The 27,894-nt window shown below is 32.8% G+C and overlaps 3 protein-coding genes across 3 annotated transcripts; all 3 read right to left on the reverse strand.

The window, feature by feature from the left end:
* LOC18507178 (systemin receptor SR160) lies at positions 11,245–12,385 on the reverse strand. Its single transcript, XM_018124283.1, has 2 exons — positions 12,148–12,385; positions 11,245–11,830 (listed from the first exon to the last, which is right to left on the reverse strand). The coding sequence occupies exons 1-2, from the start codon at positions 12,383–12,385 to the stop codon at positions 11,250–11,252; spliced, it is 819 nt and encodes a 272-aa protein (XP_017979772.1). The 3' UTR covers positions 11,245–11,249.
* On the reverse strand, positions 12,452–27,242 carry LOC108662746 (receptor-like protein 12). The gene is made up of 2 exons (XM_018124284.1): positions 26,533–27,242; positions 12,452–13,758 (listed from the first exon to the last, which is right to left on the reverse strand). The coding sequence occupies exons 1-2, from the start codon at positions 27,152–27,154 to the stop codon at positions 12,452–12,454; spliced, it is 1,929 nt and encodes a 642-aa protein (XP_017979773.1). The 5' UTR covers positions 27,155–27,242.
* LOC18507166 (rab3 GTPase-activating protein regulatory subunit) lies at positions 19,708–23,781 on the reverse strand. The gene is given in 8 exon segments (XM_018124595.1): positions 19,708–20,083; positions 20,690–20,833; positions 20,924–21,072; positions 21,745–21,902; positions 22,035–22,096; positions 22,653–22,787; positions 23,304–23,623; positions 23,626–23,781. Coding segments are annotated over 8 exon segments (1,182 nt in total). The 5' UTR covers positions 23,660–23,781; the 3' UTR covers positions 19,708–19,903.

The following is a 27,894-nucleotide window of genomic DNA, read 5'->3' on the forward strand; positions in this document are numbered from 1 at the left end:
GATGCACAGTGATCTCATAATTGTAACAACTTTACAATTCTCTTGCAAGGCTTTTATGTTCCATGGGCTTCTTCCAATTAGTACTTAATAACTCATTTTTTTTGCACTAACATGAAGGAAAACGTCTATCACATATAGTTATGCGTTTAAGTATGCATTAAATGACAATGTATATTCTTTGACCAATCCAATTGACTCAAGGGTATATACCAACAAAATGAATAAATAAAAAGAGTTAATTTTTATGGTGTTGTGGTTAAAAATTATGAAGATGGAAAACCTTTTGAAGATGGTGCTGATGAAAAATATTTTTTACTATATGATCTAAACAATATAAAATATTTTTGGCAGTTTATCTTTGATTTGACAATTTTAGACACAACACAAGAAGACATGGAGTTAATCATATTTGAGTTTAGTTTTATCGTGTTTCTTGTCGTAATCTTGTCAAATATAATTAAAACGTTTAAACTCATTTAATTAATTGTATTAATCATGTTATTATGTCTAACCTTTATAAGTGGACATGTTTATCAACCTACTTAATTTAGTAGTAAGAAACTATTTTATTAGGATAATGGATTTTATGGATTGTATTTATGTAGAATTTCATTATATTTGATGATATTATTATCTTATTATAATTTTTTATGATTATTGATTTTAAATATAAATAATAAATTTATATTTAAATTATAGGTCTTTAATTTAATCGTATATTAATCTTGTTACGTGTTAAAAATTGAATCGTATTAATTATTTTATAGTGTTTTTAATTATGTTGTGTCATATAAAACTTAAAACTCGACACGTTTAATAAACGTGTTAACCGTACCGAGTCATGTTATATGTTTATTATATGTATCTGTATATGTGTTTCAAATCCTAACACTGATTAGTTAATCATATTGTATTCATATTTACGCAAAAAATTGTTAATATTCTATATTTACACAATACAATTAAAATACAGAAATATGAATTATCAAGTCCAATATATCTAAACAAATTATTTTTTAATCATGTCATGACGTATAAAACTTAAAACTTGACACGTTTAGTAAATTTGCTAATTATGTCGAGTCATAGTACACGATTATTATACGTATTCGTATATGTGTTTTAGATACTAATAACGATTAGTTAATCGTGTCGTATTCGTATTTACTTATAAAATTGTTAATATTCTACAATATAATTAAGATACAGAGACACGAATTGTCAAATCGAATTTATCTAAAAAAATTATTTTTCGATTACCAAATGAACTTTAATTACTTGCCACATGAAACTGACATATATGCTAAGAAAAACCAATCTAATGATTTATAGATTGTTATTGATATGTGACTCATGCTAATAGTAATTTTTGAGCATTCAAACCAAGAGGAAGAAATGAAGATAGTGACAGAAGATGAGGAGGGGGAATTCAGAAAGGAAATTAAACAAGAAGGGCAAATTACCTTGTTAGAAAGAAAAGGCATGAAGCGTTGTATGCATACATGTTAAAATCGTACCATATAGACTTGTCTGCATAGACTCTTAACCTGAGCTAGTTAAGGGTCATTGTATAGCTTTTGGGAGTGAAGAGTGAAGACTACGCCAACTCTTTACTTTTCTTGAATGACGTATAATTAAGGGTTCAATGTGTGCCCTTAAATGCTGACTGTAAATAAAAATGTAATTAAGTATTTAATTCAATGATAGATATATAAACAGTAAACACAGTAAAGAGAGAAATGCACAGAGCCTATTGGTGTAAGTATGAGATTAATGCATCAAATTGAAAACGAAAAGCCAAGTATAACAGCGTTTGCATAGGAGTAGAAAATGTCAACCACTGCCCGACCCCTCAAAAGTGAGTTGGAATGAGGTTGATGCTAATAGTGTCCAATACAACATATACTTTCATTTATAAAGTGTAAAATATATAAATACAACATTTTCTTAATAGAAAACAAGCACAATTATTTATTTTGTGATGATGGATGTTGATGTAGAACATTATTTTACACAACCTGAAGAACATAAAAATGAGGAACATAAGGAGAGTCCAATGATGATCCAAACCTGTAAGTTGGCTGAGGGACAAGTGAGGGAGTTGAACTTAAAAATCAGTTGTGGTTGAGGCTGAGGGACATGAGAAGTGAACTACGTATTGGAGAAGTGGGGACATGAAAGTGTTAGAATGGAAAGCATGAAGGTCGTTGAATCCTATCCCATTAGAGACGTTAGTAGGATTTGCATATTTTTCTTGAATTCTCATTTGATGTTACTTGGATAATGTTCAAGCAAGAACATGAGTGCAAGGGATGTCATTATGCAAGAATATATATAAACTTTACTTTTATCAATTGATTGAAGTAATTTTTTAAGTAAGGAAATATATGCACTTAATTATATTGAGCCAAATACTCAATATGCAATTTTTTTTCAATCTAGACACTATGTTCTTATTTTGACAATCTGTTAAAGTGGACTTTGAGACAAAGAGATGATAATTGAAGTAAGCATTTAATTTTCGTTCCTTTTTATTAACAAAAAATTAAAGTAAACTTCATATTTTAGTTATATAATTTTTTAAAAAATTAAAAAATAAAAATCAGATAATTTAACTGAAATTCTCCCTAAAAGGCCCCTATTTTTTGAAGTTTTTCAGTTTTACATCTAAAATTAATCCAAAATTTTATGTTCAATTTTCCTAGCATAAAAACGCAGGCTCAAAATCATTTTCGTATGTACTATTTAACTCACATGAGGTGATAAAAAAAATAAAAAATTCATTGAAGAATTCAAGATTGGAATCTATATAATTGGGTCAAGCCAGTGGGCCACCCGACCCATGGATAAGTCTAATGCCCTGTTTATAAAGAGGAAAAACATGAATCGTATAGACCGTTGTGGTTCCTATTTGAAGACACATTCAAATTCAATCCCTTTCATACAGTTGTTTCTCAATAGATTGGACGTAGTCTTCACTCAACAAAGTTAATTAATTGTCATATGAACCCTTAGCTCACGTTAATCCCTTTTCTTACGTATGAAAAAATATATATATATATATATATAGATATATATGTAATTTTTGAATAATTAATTCAACAATAAGGATCAAATCTATACTTCAACCCTTTTATCCTTATTCTTTCCGTGCATAACAAAAAATTATTAAAGAGACCATTTTTATTATGCCATCCATAAATTTGATAAAATCTAACACAAAATATGGATTCATGCATGCTCACACGACAACTTTTGATTACTTATTGCATCAAGCTGAAATATGAGATTAGAAGAACCTATCTAAAAATTTAATTTAATGATGCTTATTGATGTATGACTGATGCTCATGTAATTTTTAAGCATTGAAATCAAGAGGAAGAAATGAAAAGGGAAATAGTGACAGAAGATGAAGAGAGGCAATTCATAAAGGAATATCAAACAAGATGGGCAAATGCCGTGTTACAAAGGAAAGGCTTGAAGCGCCTTGACTGTTGTCTGCATGCATGTTAAAATCATACCATAAATACTTTTGTCTCCATTGACCCTTAACAACTTGAGCAAAGGGTCATTGTATAGCTTTCGAGAGTGAAGACTACGCCCAGTCTTTTGAGAAAAAAAAAAACTGTCCTTGAATGACTTTTAAATAGGTGATTCAATGTGTGCCCTCAAATGTATTTAAGTATTTAATTTAATAATAATTATATAAACAAGAAACGCAGTAAAGAGAGAAATGCACAAAGCCTAGTGGTGTAAGTATGAGATTACTGCATCAACTTGAAAATGGAAAGCCAAGTATAACAGTGTTTGTATAGGAGTAGAAAATGTCAACCCCTGCCCGACCCATCAAAAATGAGTTAGAATAAGGTTGATGCTAATACAGTACCCAATAATTTAATAATTTAATAATTTAATTGTTTTGAAAACATGAGTTATTGAAATATTATTGAATGATTTATATAAACATATTAAAATCAATGCTTGATGCAGTATACGTACCCATACTTATTAACATTCCATAACTGGTAACATACAGGGGCAACCCAATAAGCTCAAAAGTTTAAAGCGAAATATTCAAATGGGGCTTTTGTTAATTGAAATTAAAAAAATTATTAAAATTTTATTCTTCTAGCTTTTTTGAGATGCAAAATTTTTAATTAAACTTTTATAATGAAATTTTTTTAATATTTTTTTTTCAATTAATAATATAACCAATCCATTTAATCTTTCTTGAGATATTATTGATCTTAAATAAGATTTTATTAATTTTAGTTTTGAAAAACTTTTTTCTCCTGAAGCAACACTTACTGAAATTGTTAACATTATTCTAAAAGCAATATATACATTTAGAAAAGAATCGAGTCTTCTTATATGATTAAGTATGTCAATTAGATTGTTTTCTTCCTGTATAATTTCTTTTAAAATTTTTAATTCTGAAAATAAATCTAAACTATCAATATCATAATAGTTATTATATTTTAAGGAACATTCAAGATTAAGGCAATATTATTTCAAACTATTATCATATAATGATTTCAACTTTTTACCTCTATATAGAAAACAAAAAAAATTGGTTTTATATATAGAAAAAAAATAACTGTTGAAAATAATTAAATGAGTTGATTGAAAATAAGAGAAATAAGTAAGAAAAAATTAATTGTTGGAGATGATTAAATACATATGACCGTTAGTTGATTGAAAATAAGAAAATAAGAAAATATAATTGAGAATTAATAGCATTTTAGAAATAAGGAAGTGATAGAAAATTAAAATTTATTAGGCACATAATTAGAAAAATGAGAGAACAAATCATTTTATTAATTATTTTTACTTTTATATATTTTAATTTTTATATATTTTTAATTTATTAATTTCTAATATATATATATATATAAAATCATAAATTTTTTAAAAAATTGAGACCCCCTAAATTGGGGGCCTAAAGCCCTTGCTTGGGTGGCTTCACCCAAAGGCCAGCCTTGGTAACATATCCAAAATATACATAAATCTAATGCTTTACTTCTCCATTACATAAACAAGCAAGGTTCTTGCCATGTTCCAGAACAACTATTACACATTTAATCAAAGACTCACCTAAATATCAGACCCATCAAAAGGAGTAATTACATCAGGTATGACAACACAGTTTTCCTTTGAGCCTATATCTTGTGTCACATTTTTCTTAACTTTATGATGCAATCCTAGATATTAAACAAATGAGTTCATTTTCAACCGTGATTTAATTCTAACTGATATCAACCTAATAACTTTAGATCCAACTCATGTTAACATAAGAAGACTTCATTCGACTCATCAGTTAAAAAGGCACATTCAATACAAAACACACCAATTTTGTTCATTTCACTTTGCACTTTCTACAATTGTATCATTCATTGAAGATAAAATTAAAAAACTAAACACATAAATAAATCCAACAATATTCAATAAATTGAAATTCATCAAGCTACAATTTTTATTGTTGCTTCTACTACTTGCTTCTAGAAGCTAAACACGCAAAAAGCAATAATTTTTTGAAGAATTAAAACTAAAAATGTAACTTATTTAGATAAGGAAATGCATAATTATACTTTTTGTAGACACCCATTGAAAATTAACCAAAAAAAATAAAAAATAATATAATATAATAAAAAAAAAAGGGCTGAAGCACGCTGTAGTACCCTGTATTTTGATATGGTGGCTAATAAAGTTTACAGATGCCAATTGAGGTTGATTACTAAGTTAAAAGGGTAATTCAGAAGTGAACCTGTGAAATCTCGACCTCTATAAACTTAACTAGAAGTAGACGCGATAATGAGGACCAGGGGTAATTTCGTAATTTCTGTTGGTAGGCTCCTATGAGTGGGTTTTTTTTATGCTATTAAGGTCTACATAGGCCTAAGGAATGAATAAATTATGTTTATGATGGTAAATAAATGAGGAAAATAAAAATAATCATAATTTCCACGGTAGGGGCAAAATGGTCATTTTGCACATCGACTCAAAATTTTAAGTTTTCTTAAACCCGAGTAGTTTAGATCATTATGGACCTTGTCCCAGTGTCAAAAGAATAAAAATATTGCACAAAGGATAGGAAGAAGACAAAATGACCTTGTTAAAGGCATTTTGGTAATTACATGATAAAATGGATAAACATAAGGCATAAATATCTAAGTTTCTAGCAAGTTCTTCAAATTTCCAACAACTTTTTCTTCTTCTTCTTCCTTTCTCATGTTTTCTTACCTTCCATGGGAGCTTGCTTTGAAATCTCCATAGATTTTCTCACGTTAACCCTAATTTTCATGCTTTTGTGCACCTTTTCGCAAAGTCCTTTGTGCTCTCTTACTCTTTTACCTTAAAACCCTCAAAAGCCTTTCCTTAATACTTTCTCTCACTAGTTGGACATTTTAGAGAGAGAAAGAGAGAGATTTTTCATAAGAATTCAAAAGCTTTTGAAAAGGAATTCAATTACAAAGCTACCAAGGTGAGTAATGAAACTAAGTTGATTTTTTTTTTAGTTGTTGAGAATGGCTAGTGGATAGAATTGTGAGTGTTTTGTAGTTGATGTGGTCTATTCATTTTAGTGTGACTAGAATGGTGAAAATAGATAGTCACTTACTGGTAGTTGGAAGCTAGCTAGGAATAACTAGTAGAACATAATTTAGGAGATAGCTTTTAGAAATATGGTTATGTGGATTGAGTTGATTTGTGATGCTATTGTGTGTGTATAGGTTCCAACAAGGCCTCACATGTCCATTTGGAGTGTTAGTTGAGGTTAGAGTCAAGCAAAAGAAACAACAAGACCGGTGAGTGAACTTGCATTTCAAAGTATTTTTGGGAATGTGAATGTGTTTGCACAAGACATTAAATGATTTTATCAAACTTTTCTTTAAAATGGGTGCCTTGGGAACAAGCCCTTGATAATTATCTTTGTGTTGTGATATGTGGCTATTATGGATTCATATACTGCTATATTATGTTGATATATATATACACGTATGAATATATTATTGTGTAATGATATTGACTCGGCTATGTGCGAGTAGGGAGTGCGCATAAGCCGATGATGACACGGTGATATGCGAGTAGGGAGTACGCATAACCCGGTGATGACCCAGCCATGTGCGAGTAGGGAGTGTGCATGAGCTGATAATGATGGGATGGTGTGCATGATGATGTTGGGTATATATAAATATACATATGTAAATATGTGTGTTATAGGAAGTTTATGAGTAAAGGTATATGGTTTTGCATATGTGAATCTTGCATGTTGAACTTTGAAAGTTGTTGAGTATTGTCAAATTGGTGTTCATTGCAACAAGGAATTTGGCTGTAGTGAAATGGATTCTCGTTGCCGCTAAAAATTCTCAGTGGTGGTGCAGTGCTGTCATTTTGACAGCAATTTTGACCACCTTTTGATCAGAACTGGGCAAAGTGGTAAACACTAAAGTCGTAGCCCTACCTCTTAGCTTTCTAATGACCTAACAAGCATGTCAATTGGACCTATGTAGTGGAAGATATGCTTTAAAAACTGAACCATATGCAAACTAAGAATGCCTTTTACTGCAGTGAGAAACGTGCTGTCACGTTGTTACCTTGCTCGGGTTCTGATATAATTTCCTTCACTCTCTTATCTTCATGATTGAGCATGGGTCTTTGCAATACTAAAATTCCACTGATCAATGTCCAAAACAAGGGGATTTAAGAAAGAAATTAAACCAAATTGCATTGTTTTCAAAACAAGTGCATCATGATTTCCAAATTCTTCCTATTGATTGCTTGTTCTCTTATTATGTTCACTCACTAAGCTTTATGCTCACATTTTTAAAATTCATGTTTTCAAATTTGGAGGTAGTTGGAACCTAGTTTGAGTTGCACACATATGTTTGTCTTCTTGGTAAGTACTATGGCATCTCAGTAGCTGCACCTTCACTATGGTCACTCCGCTGGAAGTCTAGAGTCCTTTTCGTTGAACATATATACCTTGATGTAAATTGTTAAGATATATATATCTTAAGCACTAGACGTTTATGTTGATTAATGTTGCCACTACGAGATGGCACGAATGACATTATTTGAATCATAAATGTGAACATATGGTTTTGATGGAAAAGTATTGAAATACTTGTTGATAAAAATTATGGAATACGGTTGTAAGAACGAGTGATAAAATCGATGAATAGAGTCACATAAATAGGCTTGCTTAGGCTTAGTGGGCTATGCCCATTGGGCCCATGCGCCAGTCATGGCTCTAAAATTTGGGCTGTGACACACGCTTGGTCTCCGTTTTCAACAAAATACAGAGCATTAAATGCTCATCCGGCGGTCGAGATTTGAAGATCATTTCCAGCGGATTTGCTGTTGACTTGAAGGCCACCCATCCGAGATTCATGTTGAATGGAGCATGATTACCTCCTTTGGTTGTCCAAAAATTTGGACAACCAAGTTCTATAAGAACCCTAAAATTCTGAGGCTGGAGAAATCTTGAAGGCTAGAAAACGTAGCAAAAAAAAAATCAGAGAGAAAACGATCCAAAAAACCCAATTTTTCAAAACAAAAAAAAAAACACAAAAACCACCACAAATCCTAAACCTCTAGCAGTTGGAACCACAACCCACAACAATACAAAAAATCAAAAATCAAAAAAATAAATACAAAAAAACACAAAAAAAGAAAAAAAAATGAGAGGGGTAGTGGGTAGTGAGGGATTGGCGTTTTTGGGCTTTCTAGGGACAGTCTGGATCTTTAGAGCGCCGACTAAAGGAGAGTGGAAGCCAAGATTTTCCGGTTTGGTATATCGGTCATCGGCAAAGGGGGTAAGAGGTCCGGTCTAGGCAGAGAAAGGGAGGTTTTGGGGTCTAGGTCCGTCGATCTGTGGTGGTAGGGAGAGTATAGGAGAGGGTGCAGCTGTCGGAGTAAAGGAAAAGAGGGAATCTTTGGGTGCGGTACTAGTAGGAAAAGAGGAGGTTCTTGGGTGCGTCGCCGGTAAGAGAGGAAAGAGGGGTTACCGCCAGTCAGTTAGATAGGCAAAAGAGGAAGGTTTTGAGTGAGGAAAGAGAGCTGGTGAAAGAGAAGAGGAAAATAGTTAGATAAAAAAGGAGAGTTGCTGCTGGAGCTCCAGATTGGAGTGTTTTAGGAAGCACGGTGGGCTGAGGACACGGGCTTGGGTGCTTCCAAACAAATCAATTATTTTGGGTTATTGTCCAAGCCCAAACAAGGTAAGATCTTTTCTTTTATTGTTTACATGGACATATTAACTGACCCAATATTGAGTTGGGAAGTATTGGAAGTTGAAAATAATTTATAAATAGGATGATTTTTGCTAAATAGAGTATACATAAATAAAAAGTAAATCTATAAATCAAAATACCTTGTGAGGATATATTTAGTTAAGGTAAGAATATATATAATAAATAGATAAATATAATAGATAAAAATTAGATACATGATAAAAATTATAAAAAAAATGAAATGATTATTTTGAGTTATCCAATAATAGAATTTCACCTTAAAAAAAGGCAAAGAGTTGCCTCTTTAGGGTGGATTTCTTGGGTGCGGAGTTCGAGATGAATTTTCACCGAAGCGTCGGGATAAATTCGGATTCTATACTCCAAAACCTATTAACTCAAATAATCGTTGTTAAAAAATAATATATATTAAAAAATAAATTTACATAAAGTTCGAGACAAATTCTCACCGAAGCATCAGAATGAATCCGAATTCTATACTCTAATACCCATTAACTCAAATAATCATTGTAAAAAAATAATATACATTAAAAAATATATATATAATAATAAACAATAGTAAATATATGAACAAGGTAATAAATCATCTTAAGCTATTAAACATATAATTGAATGAATTATGAACCAACTAAACTAATAAATGCGTTCATGTAGATATCATCATTTTATCTTGTCATAAGCATGCCACATCTATCTTATCAATGGGGTGGGAATTACGATGATGAGATTTTCTCGGAGAACTCGTAGAGACGAGTTCTTCTCGAAGATATATCTAGGTGAGAAAAACTTCGAGATTTCACCAAAGCGTTGGGATAGTCTATGAATGATTTTTCAATAAAATATTACTGACCCCATCATTTAAAATTGAACAAGTCATAACATAATTTTATGATTGCATCATGCGCACCCACGAAACCGAATAAAAGACTCAATCAGCTAATAAGCAAAGATTAAGGAAACATAGGAATAAAATCAATGTGGGCTACAATAGGATAACTTAAGATTAAATGGTACCGTTCGTGGAATGGGAGCCACGGAGGTGCTAACTCTTCTCTGTGTATAACCGCACTCTCGAACCCATCTCTAAAAATCGTAGATTAGTTCTCGTTCTTTCGACGAATATAAAATTAATTTAAGATTTCGTCTATTAGAACCGAGTTACTAGGTGACCAATCGCACCTAGAAAAGACGATTTGTGGCAACTCCTAATTATTTTATTTTCGCCTACGTCTAGCAGTCGGGTTCCTAGACCCGGCATGTTACGACACTTTTATATGAAGTAATTAACATTATATTCCAGTCAATGTTCATTTAATCAATTACATAATTTTGCTATAAAGCAACCTCCAAAGCAAATAGCAATAACAACCAAACCAAGATGAATCAAAAAAGACATAAAAGAAAAGGAAAAATTACCTGTCTATGAATCAAATCACCACGCAAAGAGTAAACCAACACGAACCCTCAAGAGGTCCCAACTGCAATCACTTTAATCTCATCGAAAAGTCTTCGCAGACGATGCAGCCAACATCCGTCAAAGTGATGGTGGCTCTGCTTCGACATTGGCACCAGGCTTTCGGCTCTTGTCTCTTGGCAACTGAGATTACGGATCGGAAAGGAAAGTTGGTGACTTATTGTGGGGTCCATGTGTAAAGTAGCAAACAAAATTCAAAAAATTAATTAAAAAAAGAGTAAAAAAAGCATTGGAACATTTTTATTTAGTCTTGCATATTACAACATTTTCAATACAAATCCTAAATTCAGAAAAAAAATTCTTCAAAACTAGTCTTTTCCATATAAAACTTCAGATAAAAGCTGCTGAACATGAAACGCAAATTATCCACTAAGAACATGTAGAATTGTTCAAATCACTGCCATGGAAAAGCCAGATGGTAGAGAAGCAGGGTGCATTAGATTCAGTACGAAGGCCACCCTGACAAGTAGAAAAAAAGAAAGGAAAAATCAATTGTAGATTACAAAAGCAATAAGAACTTTGTTGTAATTCTACTTTGGCAAAAAAAACTCACCTATGCATGATGTGGATGTAGTGCTAGTTTCGTCTTCCTCTGTTTCTGCGAATCCACTTAGTAACAATGTTTTGCCAATCTGTCTCAACCATTCTGATAACCACCATGGTCTTCCTGTTGTGAACACAATGTATCCCATGCTCAATCCTAACACCACTCCACATCCATAGCCCATCATTACAACTTTCCAAATAAAGGCTATTTCAAAACCTTCATCTTCCTTAGGCATTGGTACCGGCAGTTTTGGCTCCTCATCGTTGCCACATTGCTTTGACAGTGGGAGGCCACACAATCTCAAGTTTCTGCTATAAGAATCATTCTCAAAAGTATCAAATTGCTTCCCATGGGGAATTGGTCCCACAAGAGCATTTTGTGAAAGATTTGACACTGCAAGGAATGTCAGATTCGTCAATTGGGAAGGAATTCTACCACCAAGCTTGTTTGACGAGAGATCTAATGATTCAAGTGCAATCGTGTTTCCGAAAGATGGTGGGATAGGACCAGTCAAGTTGTTGTTAGACAAGTTGAGTGCTTGGAGCGAAATAAGTTCCCGAGTTCCTTAGGAATTTGTCCACTGAATAAATTGTTCGAAAAGTCTAGGGATGTAAAAATGATTAAGGTTTTCACCAACTCAATCTCCATTCTTTTTGTTGTTATATTTACAGCAGTTTGGTGATAGTCATAAGCATACATAATTTGAGCATTCGGATTCTTGTACAAGAATGACTCCGAAGATCTGTCTTTAGGTACATCTTTCATTGCTCTCAAATTGTGAAAGAATTTTGCTGGCAAGGGGCCAAAGAGCTCATTGTGTGAGAGATCAATTATTTGCAATGCAGAAAAGTTAGAAGAAGCTATAGAATTGGGCATCGGACCATGCAATCTATTGGATCGCAAAATAAGAACTCGCAACCTTGGCAGTGAACTTAACCAATAGGGAAAGGTATCAGTTAACTTGTTCCTTAAATTCAAAACTTCTAAAGAACTACAATTTGCCAAGGATCGCGGTAGTAATCCTTCCAATTGGTTGTCATTGAGGAGAAGATTTCTTAACAAATTATTTGCAAAAGAATCAGGGACTTTGCCATAAAAATTATTCATCTCCAAATTCATGATCGTGAGAGCATAGCTGAAATTTCCAAGACAATCTGGAATAGTTCCAATCGAGTTATTTCTAGATTAATCAAGAACCATAAGCGAACTCCAATTGCAAATCAATTGAGGGATATTTTCGGTCATTTTATTCTTCGAAATTAAGAATACAACCAAAACTTGTGTTAGATTTGGATTTTGAAGATTCAAGCACGTTGAGAGAATCGGCCCTTGAAGCATGTTGGACTGAAGGTCAAGAACTTGAATATTCTTTCCGGCTGGAAATTGCTCCAAGGTGGTCAGAAAGTTGTAAGAAAGGTTCAACACACTCAATCGTTCCCACCCTTCTGCTTCCCATTTGGAAATTCTACCATGAATCTTGTTATTGGAAAGATCTAAAAGCTCCAAAGTTGATGTTCGAAAGAAACTTGGGAACTGTCTTATGCTACAAGAAGAGAATGACACTTTAACAAGTTGAGGGAAGGAATAGTTAACATCATTGCCGCTTGTGCTTAAAGATAGTAAACTATTATTTGAAAGATGAAGATCCGTACGATTTTTGAGTTTTGCAAGCATATTTGACCTGATGACACCACTCAAGTTGTTTGAGGAAAGATCAAGCGTTTCAAGGCTCACAAGATCAAAAAAGGAATTTGGTATTGATCCATGAATGTCATTAGAACTCAAATCAATATATTCAAGAGAATTAGGCTTCTGAATTTGGTCAATTGGACCAGTGAGCTTGTTATAGCTGAGATCTAACCTTCTCAAAGATAGCAAAGTAAACAGCCAAGATGGTACTCCACCACTTATAAGGTTATTGTTAATGCTAATATCTTCTAGCAATTGAAGCTCACTAACATGATTTGGTAGGGAACCTTCTAATCGATTATGTGACAAATCCAGGTGGGTAAGTTCTGTGAGGTTGAACATAGTTGTTGGAAGTTGACCACAAAAATTGCAGAAAGAAAATGACAAAAAAGTCAATTTATTAAGGTTTCCAAAAGTATCAGGAATCTGTCCTCCAAAATCATTTCTTGAAAAATCTAGAAAGATGATTTGAGTGAGATTTCCAAATGATGCGGGAATTGACCCTCTAAAACGGCAAAAGGAAAGGTCCAACAACTTAATGGCATTACTCAAGTCTGTCTTAGGGAGATAACCTGTGAGATTTTGATTCCAACCTAAATCTATGTGCTGGAGGTATGGAAGGCTAAACACTTCACTTGAAAGTTCTCCATCTAGTTGACAATCAGTAAGACTCAAGCTTTCCAGAGATGGAGTCAAGTTCATAAAGGAAGGAATTGCAGCATCAGACATATCTACAGAGTCAATGATAAAGTTTCTTAATTCAGTTAAGTTGCGTGCAAGCATGTCAAAACCTTGACTATCAAATCTCAAGTTGAGATAACCATTCCTTGAAAGATCGAGTGAAACCAATTTTGACAGGAGACTGATTTCATATGGGATTAAGTCACATAATGAATTAGAAGAGAGATTAAGATGGGTCAAACTCACAGATTGATGAAATAACTCCGAAGAGATAGAGCCATTGAAATTGTTGTGAGCAAGGTTGAGTCGTTAGAGTTCTTGAAGGTGGAAGAGGCTGCTGTTTTCAAGAAGAGAGCCATGAAGGTTGTTGGAACTAAGATCGAGCCATTGAAGTCTTTGAAGGTGGAAGAGGCTGCTGTTCACAGGGAGAGTGCCGTTAAGGCAACTGTTACTAAGGTCGATGCCAATGACATGACCCGTCCCCATGTTGCAACTGACTCCATCCCATGAACAACAATCCGTGCTTTCATTCCAAGAATTTGTCCTTGGGTAATCATCACAATAATCATCCAGAGAAGTGGTGTTTTTGAATTCAAGCAAGGCAGCTCTCTGTTCTTGGAGGCAGAAATGAGCTGAATGAAGAGAAGAGGAAGGGAAACTCAATGAACAATGGAGCTGGAAATACAAGAGCGCTAAAAGCGGGCAAAGGATTTGGAACAACAACCTAAATACCCTTCCCATATTTTCTCGAGAAAAAGGAAAGTATGAAACAAGGGTTGTCGGAAAGGGGCAATGTTAGGGAGGTGAAGTTGAACATGAGCTGCGGCTGAGGCCGAGGGACATAAAAACACAAGTAGTGGACATCTCTTTTTCAAGTCAAATCAACAAATCTTTTGAGTTGTTTTCCATTAATGCATCTAAAGTCAAGTCTTCTCAAATTTATTGATTGTGTTGAGAAATTTGAACAGCACAAGTGTTAATGCGTGGAATCAAAACTACATTAATGGAATAAAAGAAAAAGTGTTGGTCCCGTGTTAGAATGAAAAGCAAGAATCCTATCCCATTTTCTTATTGGGAAATGCTTATCAGACCCGAATTTCATGATCGAAATCGAAGTGCAGTAAGAAAGTTTTTTTCCTTCTTGTTTACCAAGAAAAAAGCTCAAAAGTAAGAAATTCATGTCACATGCAAGCTGTGTGCGTGACAGAATTAAAAGAAAAGCTTCAATATCATATAAAGGGTAGGATTTTGAAATAGATGGAAAATTTTGTGAGCATATTTTTCTCATCCTTCCGTCGCATTTTCACATTAAAAGTTAGAGTAGTATTATTTTTCCCAACAAAAAATAATTGACTATTTTTATTCAACTATTTCATAGGCATCATATCACCTATAATTATTGCTATTAAAATACTATAATATTTAATATAATACCAACTAATTCAGATCAATTGAAGAAAAAAAAATTATATAAAATAAGACATAAATTTGTCTCCCATGAAAATTTCTCTTTTTTTTTTTTTAATTTCCAATTTATGATTTATTCACTTAACAAACTAACCAATATAACAATATGATAAGAAATGAATAAATAAATAAGGTTAAATATTATTTATTAGAATATTTTTAATATTGAAAAGAAATGTTTTGAATGCATCACATAATTGATAAAATGTCTATATTTTTATGGTGTTATGTATGCAAAGAATTATCAAAGATGGAAAAACTTTTGAAGATATATATGCCAGTGACGACTACTTGGTTTAAACCTGAAAATTTGTTGAACTAGTGCTTGGACTTGAGTGATTGCAAAATTCTTACAGATTAGATAAATTTTAGTAATATTAATAATAGAAATATTTAAAATATAATAAACAAATATAATTATTTAAGTAAAATACTCTCACCTTTTAAGTTTTAATCAAAATTACAAACAGGTCCATTAATTTTTGAAATGGACATTTCACCCTAAAAGTGCGAACACCGTTAATAGAGATTATGAAAAAACTTAATTGCCCTTCCTTTTTTTTATTAATTTAAAAATTATTATTATGTTTTTTATAAAAAAAAAATAGCCCCAAGAAAGGGGAGCATCGGCCAAGGGAGGGGAGTTTTGGTGCTCCCAGGATGGGAGCCTTTTTTTAATTAATAAAAAAATTAGAAAAACGTAATAAAATTATATAATAGTAATTTTTAAAATTAATAAAATATAAAATTATCTTTTTAATATTGTCACGTCATCAAATTGATAAAAATACTAATGGCTAGACTTATGTATCCAGGGAAAAATATTTTTTTGGAACGGAGTGTCCGTTTTGAAAACTAATGGACCTTCGTGTAACTTCGATCAAAACTTAGAGGGTGAGGGTATTTTACCCTAATTATTTTCATGGATAAAGAAGTTTTTCTAACAGTCTTACTTATATATAATTATATATACCTACCGGCCAACTACAAATTACTAAACTTAAGCAATGTTATTTGCTCAAAATAAAAACATTGCCTTGTATGTGTGTATATATACATGCACACATAGATATACAAACATGTCCATATACATACATCTTACACACATAAATACATCCATTAGAATAAGGTTAGAACTAAATATTGTCATTCATTGACAAAAAAGCAAGTCATGTTTCTTTATCAAATTAAGCCATTTATTCCTACAACTTACATTTAATGGCACTTTAATTTACGGTCACAAGGAAACAAATAGAGATGTGCATTATTGAAATGTGGATTATTGCAGGCCTTTATTTATGTCATTTTCCAATCTACTTTAAGTCTTTCCTAAGTCCTTTAAAATTCTATAAATTTCATATGTGGAAGATGAGATTTTTGTCTTAATTGGCATATAAACACTGAATTTTAATAATCTTGTAATACAATCTAATGAAAAATACTAGAAAATATGAGTTTTTTTTAATAAGAAAATATGATTTTTTCTTGATCATATATTCCTAAAAAATTATTAACTGCCAAAAAAAAAGCATATTGAAAGAATGAAATTTGAAAAGCAAAAAAATAAAAATAAAAATAAGCATTATAGGCTCAATATATTTGTTATCCTTAATAAAGGCTTAAGGGTAATAAAATAAAGAAGAGAGGGTAGATTTAAAATTTATTTTGATACACATCTTCAATGAAATTTTTAAAATCTAAAAACAGAATTAGAAAATTATCATGTATCCCATTTAAATATATTAAATTAATTAATAAATAAATAAAAACATATGAAAATATTCTAACTTTTTTCTTGTTAAATTTAAGAACTCAATAGGCGATTGTATAAAATCCAAAAGATAGCCATTGTTTACATTTTCATGCTTTAAGCACGGTTAGTCTTCGGCAAAATTTCCCAGCAATTACTGATTCATTGATATTATGACTTGTGCATCATCAAGACCTATGTGATCTCCTCATGAAAATCCTTACAATTGATATTATAGCAGCATAACTAGCATAGAAATACAAATGGGAGTACCAGGCGTTCAGGAGAAAAGGTACAAACTCAGGGATTGAATGAAGAATGCTTCAAGAAATTTGGTTTTTCCTGAGAATGGATTTTATCAAAGTGTTCAGATAGATTTTCTCATTCATTATATTTCAATTCTTTGTCAAAATGTAACATCAGCATCAGTCTTAACAACAAGTACTAATTAAACACTTAAGTTCTGCTTAAAAAAAACAACAGTAAATAATTTTATCATTCATAACAAGGTTGTTAAATGCCTTTTGATTAAGTTTGAAGTTACTTTTTACGCATTCATACATTTAATTCATTGATTGCCATAATTAAATTAAAATTTTCTTTTTTTAAATAAAAAATGTAAAATAGACAAAGTAGTGTTTTGCTAGATAGAAAAACATCAACCGTACTGTCTAGTTCACATTTTAGAAAACCATTTTTGTGGGAGGTGGGTGTGAAACTTGAACTGTTCTTTTCAAAAAAGCACAAGATATGAACTAGTAATTACACAGCTTCTTAACGTTCCATAACTGCTATTCTATTTTCTTTATTCTTCTGGATATTCCAAAACGGAATCTGTTGCTTGAAATTACTGTTGAAGCACACTGTTACCGTAGGATACCAGCTGATGTAAAAATTAGTCAGAAGTTGATTTTGCAATACTTTGCAATTGCTCCTGCATCATATCATAGGTAACACCACCTTGATTCGTGTCTCGTTCCAACTACAATAGTAAGTACCTTATTGCTTCATGTGAAAGAGAGAAACTTTTGAAGAAAACACGATACAAATCATTTTTAGTCATCGTGATTCTGCTCTTTTAACTTTTCAAGTCTTTTGTTTAGCACAATATCTTTTAAGCAATATTAAGCCAAATCTTTTTTAAGTATTGTTATTGGCAAAGAAGTTAAACAAGTTTTTAACCGTCATAATTGAAAGGTCGATGGGATATTTTAACAATTAAAACTTGAGATATATGAAAGGTCTATTATTTTTCAATAGATTTATCATCATCTTTTACATGAATAATATTCGATTATGAATTATGAATAGTTAAAGTATCCAAATAGTCTCTGTACCTATGTATTTTTGTCAATTTAGTCTATTTTACTTAAAATCGAAGTAATTTAGTCTTTTGATTTTAGGAATTGAAGCAATTTAATTCCTTTTTTAATGGTGTCTAATTTTACCGTTACAATGATGACATCAACACTGACGTAATACCGACATGATGACTTGGTATGGCAGATTAAGAAAAAAAATTTCGAAAAAAATCTGTGCAGCGTCATTTCGATTAAAATAAACAAAAAATATATAATAAAGAGATTAAATTGAACAAAATTAAGGTGTTTAGAGACTAAATTAAAAAAAATATTTGAAAAATACAAATTTTTGTATAGATGATACCTTATTAATAAGTCAAATATTTAAATGTAAAAGATTATAGTGTTAATAAATATATATAAATATTTTCTTACTTTTTTAATTGATTGAATAATAAATATATTAATTTATCTTCTTTGCAAAAATTAAATTTGAATTCCTTTTCTATAAAAAAAATTTTCAATATTTGCAAAAAAATTCATATCTAAAGTCATATTTAGATGAATAACTAACATTATGTTAAAACAAAATAATATAAAAAACTAAAAAAAATCATGTCATTATGTCGACGTCACATGGCATGACAGGTCAATGTTGACATTATCACCATAGCAGTAAAATTGAACATCGTTAGGAACGAACTCAATCGCTCAAATTCTTAAAATCAATGAATTAAATTGCTTCGATTTTTAATATAGTAACTAAATTAATAAAAATGCATGGGTACAGAAACTATTTTAATACTTTGACCAATTATGAATCTTGCATATGTATGAGTTGAGATCTATGAACATTAATGGACCAAATAATTAATTAAATTTTTTTTAGTTCTTTCATCATTATTTATTTTGAATAGTGGTTCTTTTATAATTAGTAATATTTACTGTCACATGTACTGTCCGTAAATACTTATTTTCAAATTTATTTTTAAATAATAATTATATGTAAAATAAAAATATTTCTAAAATATAAATTTAATTATCTATAATAAAAGATAATTAACGTTTTATTTACATATAATTGATATTTTTAATATTAACCATTAAAGTATTCAAAACTGTTAAGATTAATCAAAATATTTTTCAATGAAAATCTTACTTTAACAAATGGGATAAAAATTATTATATTTATAATAAAAAATAATTTTAATCCAAGTTATTCGATGTGATTAAATTCTTCAAGATTAGATAAATCTCAGTAATATTAATAATAAAAATATTTAAAAAATAAATTTAAAATATAATAAACAAACAAGATTAAGTTTTTCTAACATTCATTCTTGTATATAATTTTGCATACCTACCAGCCAACAACAAATTACACGACTTTAGCGATGTTATTGGCTCAAAATTAAATCATTGCCTTGTATGCATGCATATATACATGCACTGAGACATACATACATGTCTATATGCATACATCTTACACACATAAATTCATCCATTAGAGCAAGGTTAGACCTAAAAATTATCATTCATCGACAAAAAAAACAAGTCAAGTTTCTTTATCAAATTAAGCCATTTTTTTCCAATTTACTTACATAAAGGAGGCATGATTAGTACCATCATTCTTTCTACAAACTTACATTTCATGGCACCTTAATTTGCAGTCACAGAGGAAACAAACAGAGATGGAGGCGAAGAAATGAAATATGGAACAAAGAATGAACTTTCTATGCAAAATTATATTCAATTAAGAAAGCGATTCAACACTGACAGTTGACCAGAGTCTCCGTTTAACAAAACAACTTCCAGAGGAACATAAGGAGAGTCCAATGATGATCCAAATCGGGAAGTTGGCTGTAATAATCTGCAACCTTTAGCACACTGGATGCTTAGGAGACGTGGTCTGGTTCACATCTGCCAGACCTGTGCATGATGTGGTCAAGCAAACATTGGCTGGAATATAACGCTAAACGTTTGCTCTACTAAATGAAGTTCTAAGAGATGCATAAAGAATACCATCTAGGAAAGTAGTATAGCTTCCACTCTCCAATGACACAACTCAATCTAGAACAGCAAAGCCAGAAATCTGTCAAATGTATCTCTGATAGAGAAAAATTAGTTACATTGAAACCACTCATGAAAGGATCAATGAAGATGTTTTCGTTATGGAGTGAACATAGTTTCGAGTAATCTGTCAATCTGTTTGCATAATTATTTCCACACAATTAGAGTAATACATCAATTCATTTCCACAATTATTTCACTATAATTCCGTACTATTCAATCCCAACTGGCTATAGTATAAGGGTCCACTGGTATGTAGCCTATGCACCCCATAAGCATCGATGGCTAGATGATATGGACCACTGCTAAAAGTTAATGCATTGTTATCATTGTGATGATAAATGCTACTGACTATTCCTGCTCTTACCATCATGGCCATAATATAAAAATAGATTTTCAAAGTCCTAACAACAAGCACAACAATCAAGAAATAATAAGAAACACTTTAAAGAAACATGAACACACCTCAACAATTCCTTTTCGACGTGCATGAATGGCTAAACAGAGGCAGTAGTCACTCTTTCCTGGTTCATAGTAAGAGCAACCTGACCCTATAGCCTCCTTATTGACTAACATTTCCATGAAGAAGCAGCTTGCATCACAATATCCCTGAAGAGTGTATTAGGAAAACTGCTTACCGAAAACGAAAAAGGAGCTATCGCTTTTCAAGAAATTGAAAACCATAGATGCAGAAGAAACCTTCCATAGTCGCACTACTACAAGTGTCTGAGTATCTAAGAGCAATATACGACCAAGTGAATCTGTAATAGCAGCCAAAGTGCCACTGGGTGATAAGGTGAGCTTTTCCCCTTTTCTTGGGTGATCCTTCAAACATGTCAAAGGAGAAGCTGGCAAAAGATCATGACATCAATAACATATTCAACAGGTTTTGGAAAAGCCTTAATAAAGAGAACTAAGAAAGTGGCTAAGGTTTGTATGCTAACTAAGCGTGTTAACATTCAGAACACATCAAAAGACACAATGAACTTGTAACATTCTTTGTGTCAGAATATGACAGAAACAGAAAAGTTCTTTCTTAAATAATTAATACTCTCTCTATCCACTCAAATATTTAATTGCACATCAGAACACGCTAAGATGAACTCTTTTGGTCTAAGCCCATAGTTGAACAGCAAAAATAAGCATTTGGCAAGGAAGACAATAAAAAATTATAAAAAGGCTTACTAAATACAATAATCACAGAAACATGCAAGCAGAGGTTACATGCTTAACAATGAGATTGTTGCCACAAATCTTGTGATAGTACCAAAGGAAAAATGAGAACTAAAGATCAGTTAAATGATCTCAGCAACAGCAAACACTCCTGACCAATGTAAATCAGCTTCAATCACCTAAAAATTTGAATCTAAGAAAATATTTCTTTTAGAATAATTATAAGTATACATGAATTTTGAAACAACCACATATTTTTAGAGATTCACACTACATAATTTGAGTACCATGGAGAAGATAATAGCAGAACCAAATGAGGAATAATATACAAGTTTAACAAACTTCACCTCGAGCAAATGATTGAGGCTTCTCTTCTGACTTCCTCTTTGGCATTTGTTCACTCCGCCATATCATTTTAGAAAAAGAAGCAATTGTGGAAAATGTTGCAGGCACAACTTTTGACAAAATAACTCCTATCAAGGAACAGGTCCTATCTTCTGAAAGTCTTCAACATAATCAAACAAAAGTTTATCAATAAAGCACCAAAAGAAAAGAAAAAATGAAACTACAAATGAAAGAATCCCTTCTTTTAATGAAAGATAAATCATATGATATTTCAAAATGCGAAGAAACTAACCTGAAAGCTGAGATCACAGCATCATCTCCAATGGTGACTGCACAATAGTAACGTTGACTTGACTGCGCAACAATAAAAGCAGCAGAATTCAAATACCAGAATAACTTCAGAAAACTTCCATAATTCATTGGCAAAACCAACAAAAGCATAAATAAAATGTACTATAAGGAGAAAAATATTGAACCAGTAAAACCATTTTTTCAAACGCACATTTTGAAGATCAAATGGCCATTAAGTAAGAATTGAAAAATAAATTATTCAACTATTAGCATGAGCTAGTGAAGATAAAGCAACATTAGAAATCACTTGGAGTTCCATTAGAAGGAGTGGCATTATGCCAGTGATTGCTGCATCAACACATGTCCCATACTTATTAACATTCCATAACTGGTAAGGTAATCTCCCATAAGAGTTTCCTATATCCTCTGAATCTTTCTTTGGTTTCTGATCCCAAAAAAGAGAATGTGTTTCTTGAAACCACCTTTGAAGCATACTCTACATTACCAGAGGGGAGTCATCTAAGTTAATAAATCTAATGCTTTGCAGCTGCATCAGATAAACAGGTAAGGTTCTTGCCATGTTCCTGAATAATTATTACACATTTAAGCAGGGATTCACCTGAATATCAGATCCATCAAAACGAGCAATTACACCAGGTATGACAACACAGACCTCCTCTGAAGATATATCTTGTGTTAGATCTTTCTTAGTTCCACGGACTCTTAACTTTACGATGCGTCCTGGATATACCATCTAAAATCAAATATTAAACAAATGAGTTCACCATTCCAACATTGATATATCTCTAACTGATCTCAACCTGATAGCTTTAGATCTAATTGATGTTTTCACAAGACTTCATCCCACTCATCAGTTAAAGAACACATATAACCTATAAGTGTACACGAAAATCTACAAAACACACCATTTATGTTCATTTCACTTTTTCTACAACTGTATCAAGTTAAAATGTTAAATTGAAGATAAAATTAAAAAACTAAACACATAAATAAATCCAGCATTCAATAAATTGAATGTAAATTATTTTCATTGTGCTTCTACTGCATGCTTCTGGAAGCAAAACGCAAAAAAGCAATCATTTTTGAAGAATTAAAAATAAAAATGTAAATAATTACTTTTATATGAAGTAATTAACATTATATTCATTTAATCAATTACATAATTTTGCTATAAAGCAACCTTTCAAGCAAATAGCAATAACAACCAAACGAAGCTCAAAAAAGACAGAAACGAAAAAAGAATAATTACTTGTCTATGAATCAAATCAGCTCGCAAAGTGTAAACCATGATAAACCCTCGAAAGGTCCCAACTGCAATCGCTTTAATCTCATAGAAAACCAGCCACTCTACGGCCGTGATGTGCTCGGCCTCTATAGGTGACAGATCGGGTCGGATCTTGGCACGAAACTCATCCGGGTCGGACCATCCGATGATGAGAATAAGAGATCGGTTAGCGATGGCGAGAGAATGGGCGTCGAGAGCACATAGAAGAGTGGTGCTGGCGTCAGGGGCTAGCCATCCTTCCTTGGCAGCGCCGAACTCGGACAAGTCTTCGCCGGCGATGCACCGAGATCCGTCAAGTGATGGTGGCTCCGCTTCGACATTGGCAATTGAGATTACATATTGCAATTTGGAAAGGAAAGAATTTTGTATGGGAAAGTAAAACACGAGACTTGTTGTGGAGTCCACGTGTAGAGTTGTGAAGATAATTAAGAAAATTAAATAAAAAATCTATAACATACTTAAAAGGTTTAACCACGTGGAGGGCATAGAAAAAAAAAGAAGAGATAAAAAGAGAAAGAAAAAACCAGATAGAGAGTGGTCCGTGTGCAACACACGGGCAATAGTCTGATTAAAATTAAGAGTAAAGCATTTTTAATTAAAGTGTTTTAAATTACAACATTTTTGGATACAAACTTCAAATAAAAGCTGCTGCTCACAAATTTAAAAATGATAAAATGCTGCTGCTCACTAAGAACACCCAGAAGCTGCTGTTGCATTAGATTCAGTTCGAAAGCCACCCTGACAAGTAGAAAAAAGAAAAGGAACAATCACCTCTGCACGATCTGGTTGTAGTGCTAGTTTCTTCTTCTTCTGCTGCTTCTGCGAATCCACTTTGTAACAGTGTTTTGCCAATCTCTCTCAACCATTCTGACAAACCACCATGGTCTTCCTGTTGTGAATACAATGTATCCTATGCTCAATCCTAACACCACTCCACATCCATAGCCCATCATTACAACTTTCCAAATAAAGGCTATTTCAGAACCTTCATCTTCCTTACGCGTTGGTACCCGTGGTTTTGGTTCCTCATTATTGCCGCATTGCTTTGACAGTGGGAAGCCACACAATCCCAAGTTATTGCTATAAGAATCGTTCTCAAAAGTACCAAATTGATTCCCATGGGGAATTGGTCCCACAAGATCATTTTGTGAAAGATTTAACACTTCAAGGAATGTCAGATTCGTCAATTGGGAAGGAATTCTGCCACCAAGCTTGTTTGACGAGAGATCTAACGATTCAAGTGCCATCATATTTCCGAAAGATGGTGGGATAGGACCAGTCAAGTTGTTGTTAGACAAGTTGAGCGTTTGGAGCGAAATAAGTTCTCCGACTTCCTTAGGAATTTGTCCACAAAATAGATTGCTCGAAAAGTCTATGGATGTAAAAATGGTTAAGGTTTCTGCCAACTCCATCTCCATTTTTTTTGTTGTTACATTCACAGAAGCTTTCTTAGAATCAACCATAGAAGATGTGCAGTCGCGATTATAAACTGAACATCGACTATCCAGCAGTGGGCGTTGATCACCATATTTCTCTAGATCTTTCATTGCTCTCAAATTTTGGAAGAATTTTGTTGGCAAGGGACCGGTGAGCACATTATGAGAGAGATCAATTATTTGCAATGCCGAGAAGTTAGATGAAGCTATGGAATGGGGCATGGGACCATACAATCTATTCTTTCGCAAAATAAGAACTTGTAGGTCAGGAAGTGAAGCTAACCAATGGGGAAAGGTATCAGCGAACTTGTTGTTCCTTAAATTCAAAATTCTCAGGGAACTACAATTAGCCAAAGATCGTGGCAGTAATCCTTCCAATTGGTTGTGATTAAGGAAAAGATATCTCAACTGACCATTTGTAAAAGAATCAGGGACTTTGCCATAAAAATTATTCATCTCCAAATTCGTGAACTCGAGACGAAAGCTGAAATTTCCAAGATAATTTGGAATGGTTCCAGTCAAGTAATTTCTAGACAAGTCAAGAAACACAAGCGAACTTTGATTGCTAATTACAGGATTTGAAAGAATTGGCCCTTGAAGCAAGTTAGATCGAAGGTCAAGAATATGTAGATTCTTTCCTGGGAATTGCTCCAAAGTGGTCAGAAAATTGTAAGAAAGGTACAACTCCTGCAAGCTTTCCCACCCTTCTGCTTCCCATTTGGAAATTCCACCATAAATCTTATTATTGGAAAGATCTAAAATCTCCAAATTTGATGTTCGAAAGAAACTTGGGAATTGTGTTATGCTACAAGAAGAGAATGACACATTAAAAAGCTGAGGGAAGGAATAGTTAACATCATTTTCGCTTGGGCTTAATGATAGTAAACTATTATTTGAAAGAACAAGATGGGTAAGATTTTTGAGTTTTGCAAGCATATTTGACTTGATGACACCACTCAAGTTGTTTGAGGAAAGATCAAGCGTTTTAAGGCTCACAAGATCAAAAAAAGAATTCGGTATTGATCCATGAATGTCATTAGAACTCAAATCAATATTTTCAAGAGAATTAGGCTTCTGAATTTGGTCAATCGGACCAATGACTTTGTTATCGCTGAGATCTAACCGTCTCAAAGATGGCAAAGTAAACAGCCAAGATGGTAGTCCACCACTTATAAGGTTACCGGATAAGTGAATTTCTTCTAGCAATCGAAGCTCACTAACATGATTTGGTAGGGGACCTTCTAATCGATTATATGACAAATCTAGTTGGGTAAGTTGTGTGAGGTTGAACATAGTTGTTGGAAGCTGACCACAAAAATTGCAGGAAGAAAGTGACAAAAAAGCCAATTTATTAAGGTTTCCAAAAGCATCTGGAATCTGTCCTCCAAAATCATTTTCAGAAAAATCTAGGAGGATGATTTGAGAGAGATTTCCAATTGATGCAGGAATTGACCCTCTAAAACTGCAAAAGGAAAGGTCCAACAACTTAAGGCCACTACTCAAGTTTGACTTAGGGAAACCACCTGTGAGATTTTCATAATTCCTACTTAAATCTATGTGCTGGAGGTGTGGAAGCCGAAAAGTTTCACTTGGAAATTCCCCATGCAGTTCACAATCACTGAGACTCAAACGTTCCAGAGATGAAGTCAAGTTCAAAAAGGAAGGAAGTGCAACATCAGACATACCTACAGAGTCAAGGATAAGGCTTCTTAATTCAGTCAAGTTGCGTGCAAGCATGTCAAAACCTTGACTATCAAATCTCAAACCATTATTGGAAAGATCGAGTGAAACCAATTTTGACAGGAGACTGATTTCATATGGGATTAAGTCAGAGAATGAATTATAGGAGAGATTAAGATGGGTCAAACTCACTAATTGATTAAATAACTCTGATGAGATAGAGCCATTGAAATCGTTGAAAGCAAGGTTGAGTTGTTGGAGTCCTTGACGGTGGAAGAGGCTGCTGTTTTCAAGAAAAGAGCCATGAAGATTGTTGGAACTAAGATCGAGCCATTGAAGTCTTTGAAGGTGGAAGAGGCTGCTGTTTGCAGGGAGAGTACCGTAAAGGCAGCTGTTACTGAGGTCAATGCCAATGACATGACCCGTCACCGTGTGGCAACTGACTCCATCCCATGAACAGCAATCCGTGCTTTCATTCCAAGAACTTGTCCTTGGGTAATTAGAATAAACTGGCCCACAATAATCATCTAGAGAAATGGCGTTTTTGAATTCGAGCAAGGCAGCTCTCTGTTCTGGGAGGCATAAATGAGCTGAATGAAGAAAAGAGGAAGGGGAACTCAATGAACAATGGACCTGGAAATGCAAGAATGCTAAAAGCAGGCAAAGGATTCGATACAACATGCTAACTACCTTTCCCATATTTTCTCGAGAAAAAGGAAGTTATGAAACAAGGGTAGTCGAAAAAGGGCAAGCTAGGGAGGTGAAACTGAAAATGAGTTGGGGTTGAGGTCGAGGGACATTATAAATGAAGTACCTGAGAAGTGGAGACATTACCTTTTCAAGTCAACCAACAAGTCTTTGCAAAATCTCTTAAATTAATGGAAAAAAAAAGGAAAAGTGTATGTGCCGTGTTAGACTGAAAAGCATTAAGGCCACTGTATCCAATCCCATCTGAAACGTTAGTAGGATTTGCATATTTTTCTTGATTTCTCATTTGATGTCTACTTTTATTTTTAGGCTTATTGGATCCAAATCTGAGTAGAGACACAAAACTAATTCATAGAATTGCAACTCATCACTGTTTAACCCAGTTGATGTGGTAATAAAAATAAAAAATTATTAAATAAAAGAATTCTTTATTGTAGATTATAACTAACTCAAGTCTTCGTAAAAGTAACTTTAAAAAATGATAAAGATTTTCACATTTTGGGACCATCATTAGAAATTAAAGATAACTTTTTCTTTGTATTTTTTTTCAAAGAGAAGAGAGATAGGTCAAAAGTAAAAATTCATGTCAAAAGCACGCCGTGTGTGATGATATGACACTTGACAATGTTAAAGGAAAAACTTCAAGATGATAGAAGGAGAGGAATCAGGAAATTACTGAAAAAATGTATAAGCATGTTTTTCCCATCCTTCCATTGCATTTTCAAGTTAAA

This window comes from Theobroma cacao, chromosome 7, assembly GCF_000208745.1.
Source record: "Theobroma cacao cultivar B97-61/B2 chromosome 7, Criollo_cocoa_genome_V2, whole genome shotgun sequence".
NCBI classification, from domain to species: Eukaryota; Viridiplantae; Streptophyta; class Magnoliopsida; order Malvales; family Malvaceae; genus Theobroma; species Theobroma cacao.

What these genes read in the sequence shown, in the direction of transcription:
- LOC18507178 (XM_018124283.1), bottom strand. Translation starts at nt 12,385, where the DNA reads ATGAATTTGGAGATGAATAATTTTTATGGCAAAGTCCCTGATTCTTTT. An exon ending in GCGATCCAATAGATTGCATG is followed by an intron (nt 11,831 to 12,147) that starts GTCCGATGCCCA and finishes CAAATTCCTAAG; the next exon opens with GAACTCGGGAACTTATTTCG.
- LOC108662746 (XM_018124284.1), bottom strand. Translation starts at nt 27,154, where the DNA reads ATGGGAAAGGTAGTTAGCATGTTGTATCGAATCCTTTGCCTGCTTTTA. An exon ending in TTCCAATAATGGTTTGAGAT is followed by an intron (nt 13,759 to 26,532) that starts TTGATAGTCAAG and finishes TCAACTTGAGAT; the next exon opens with TTGATAGTCAAGGTTTTGAC.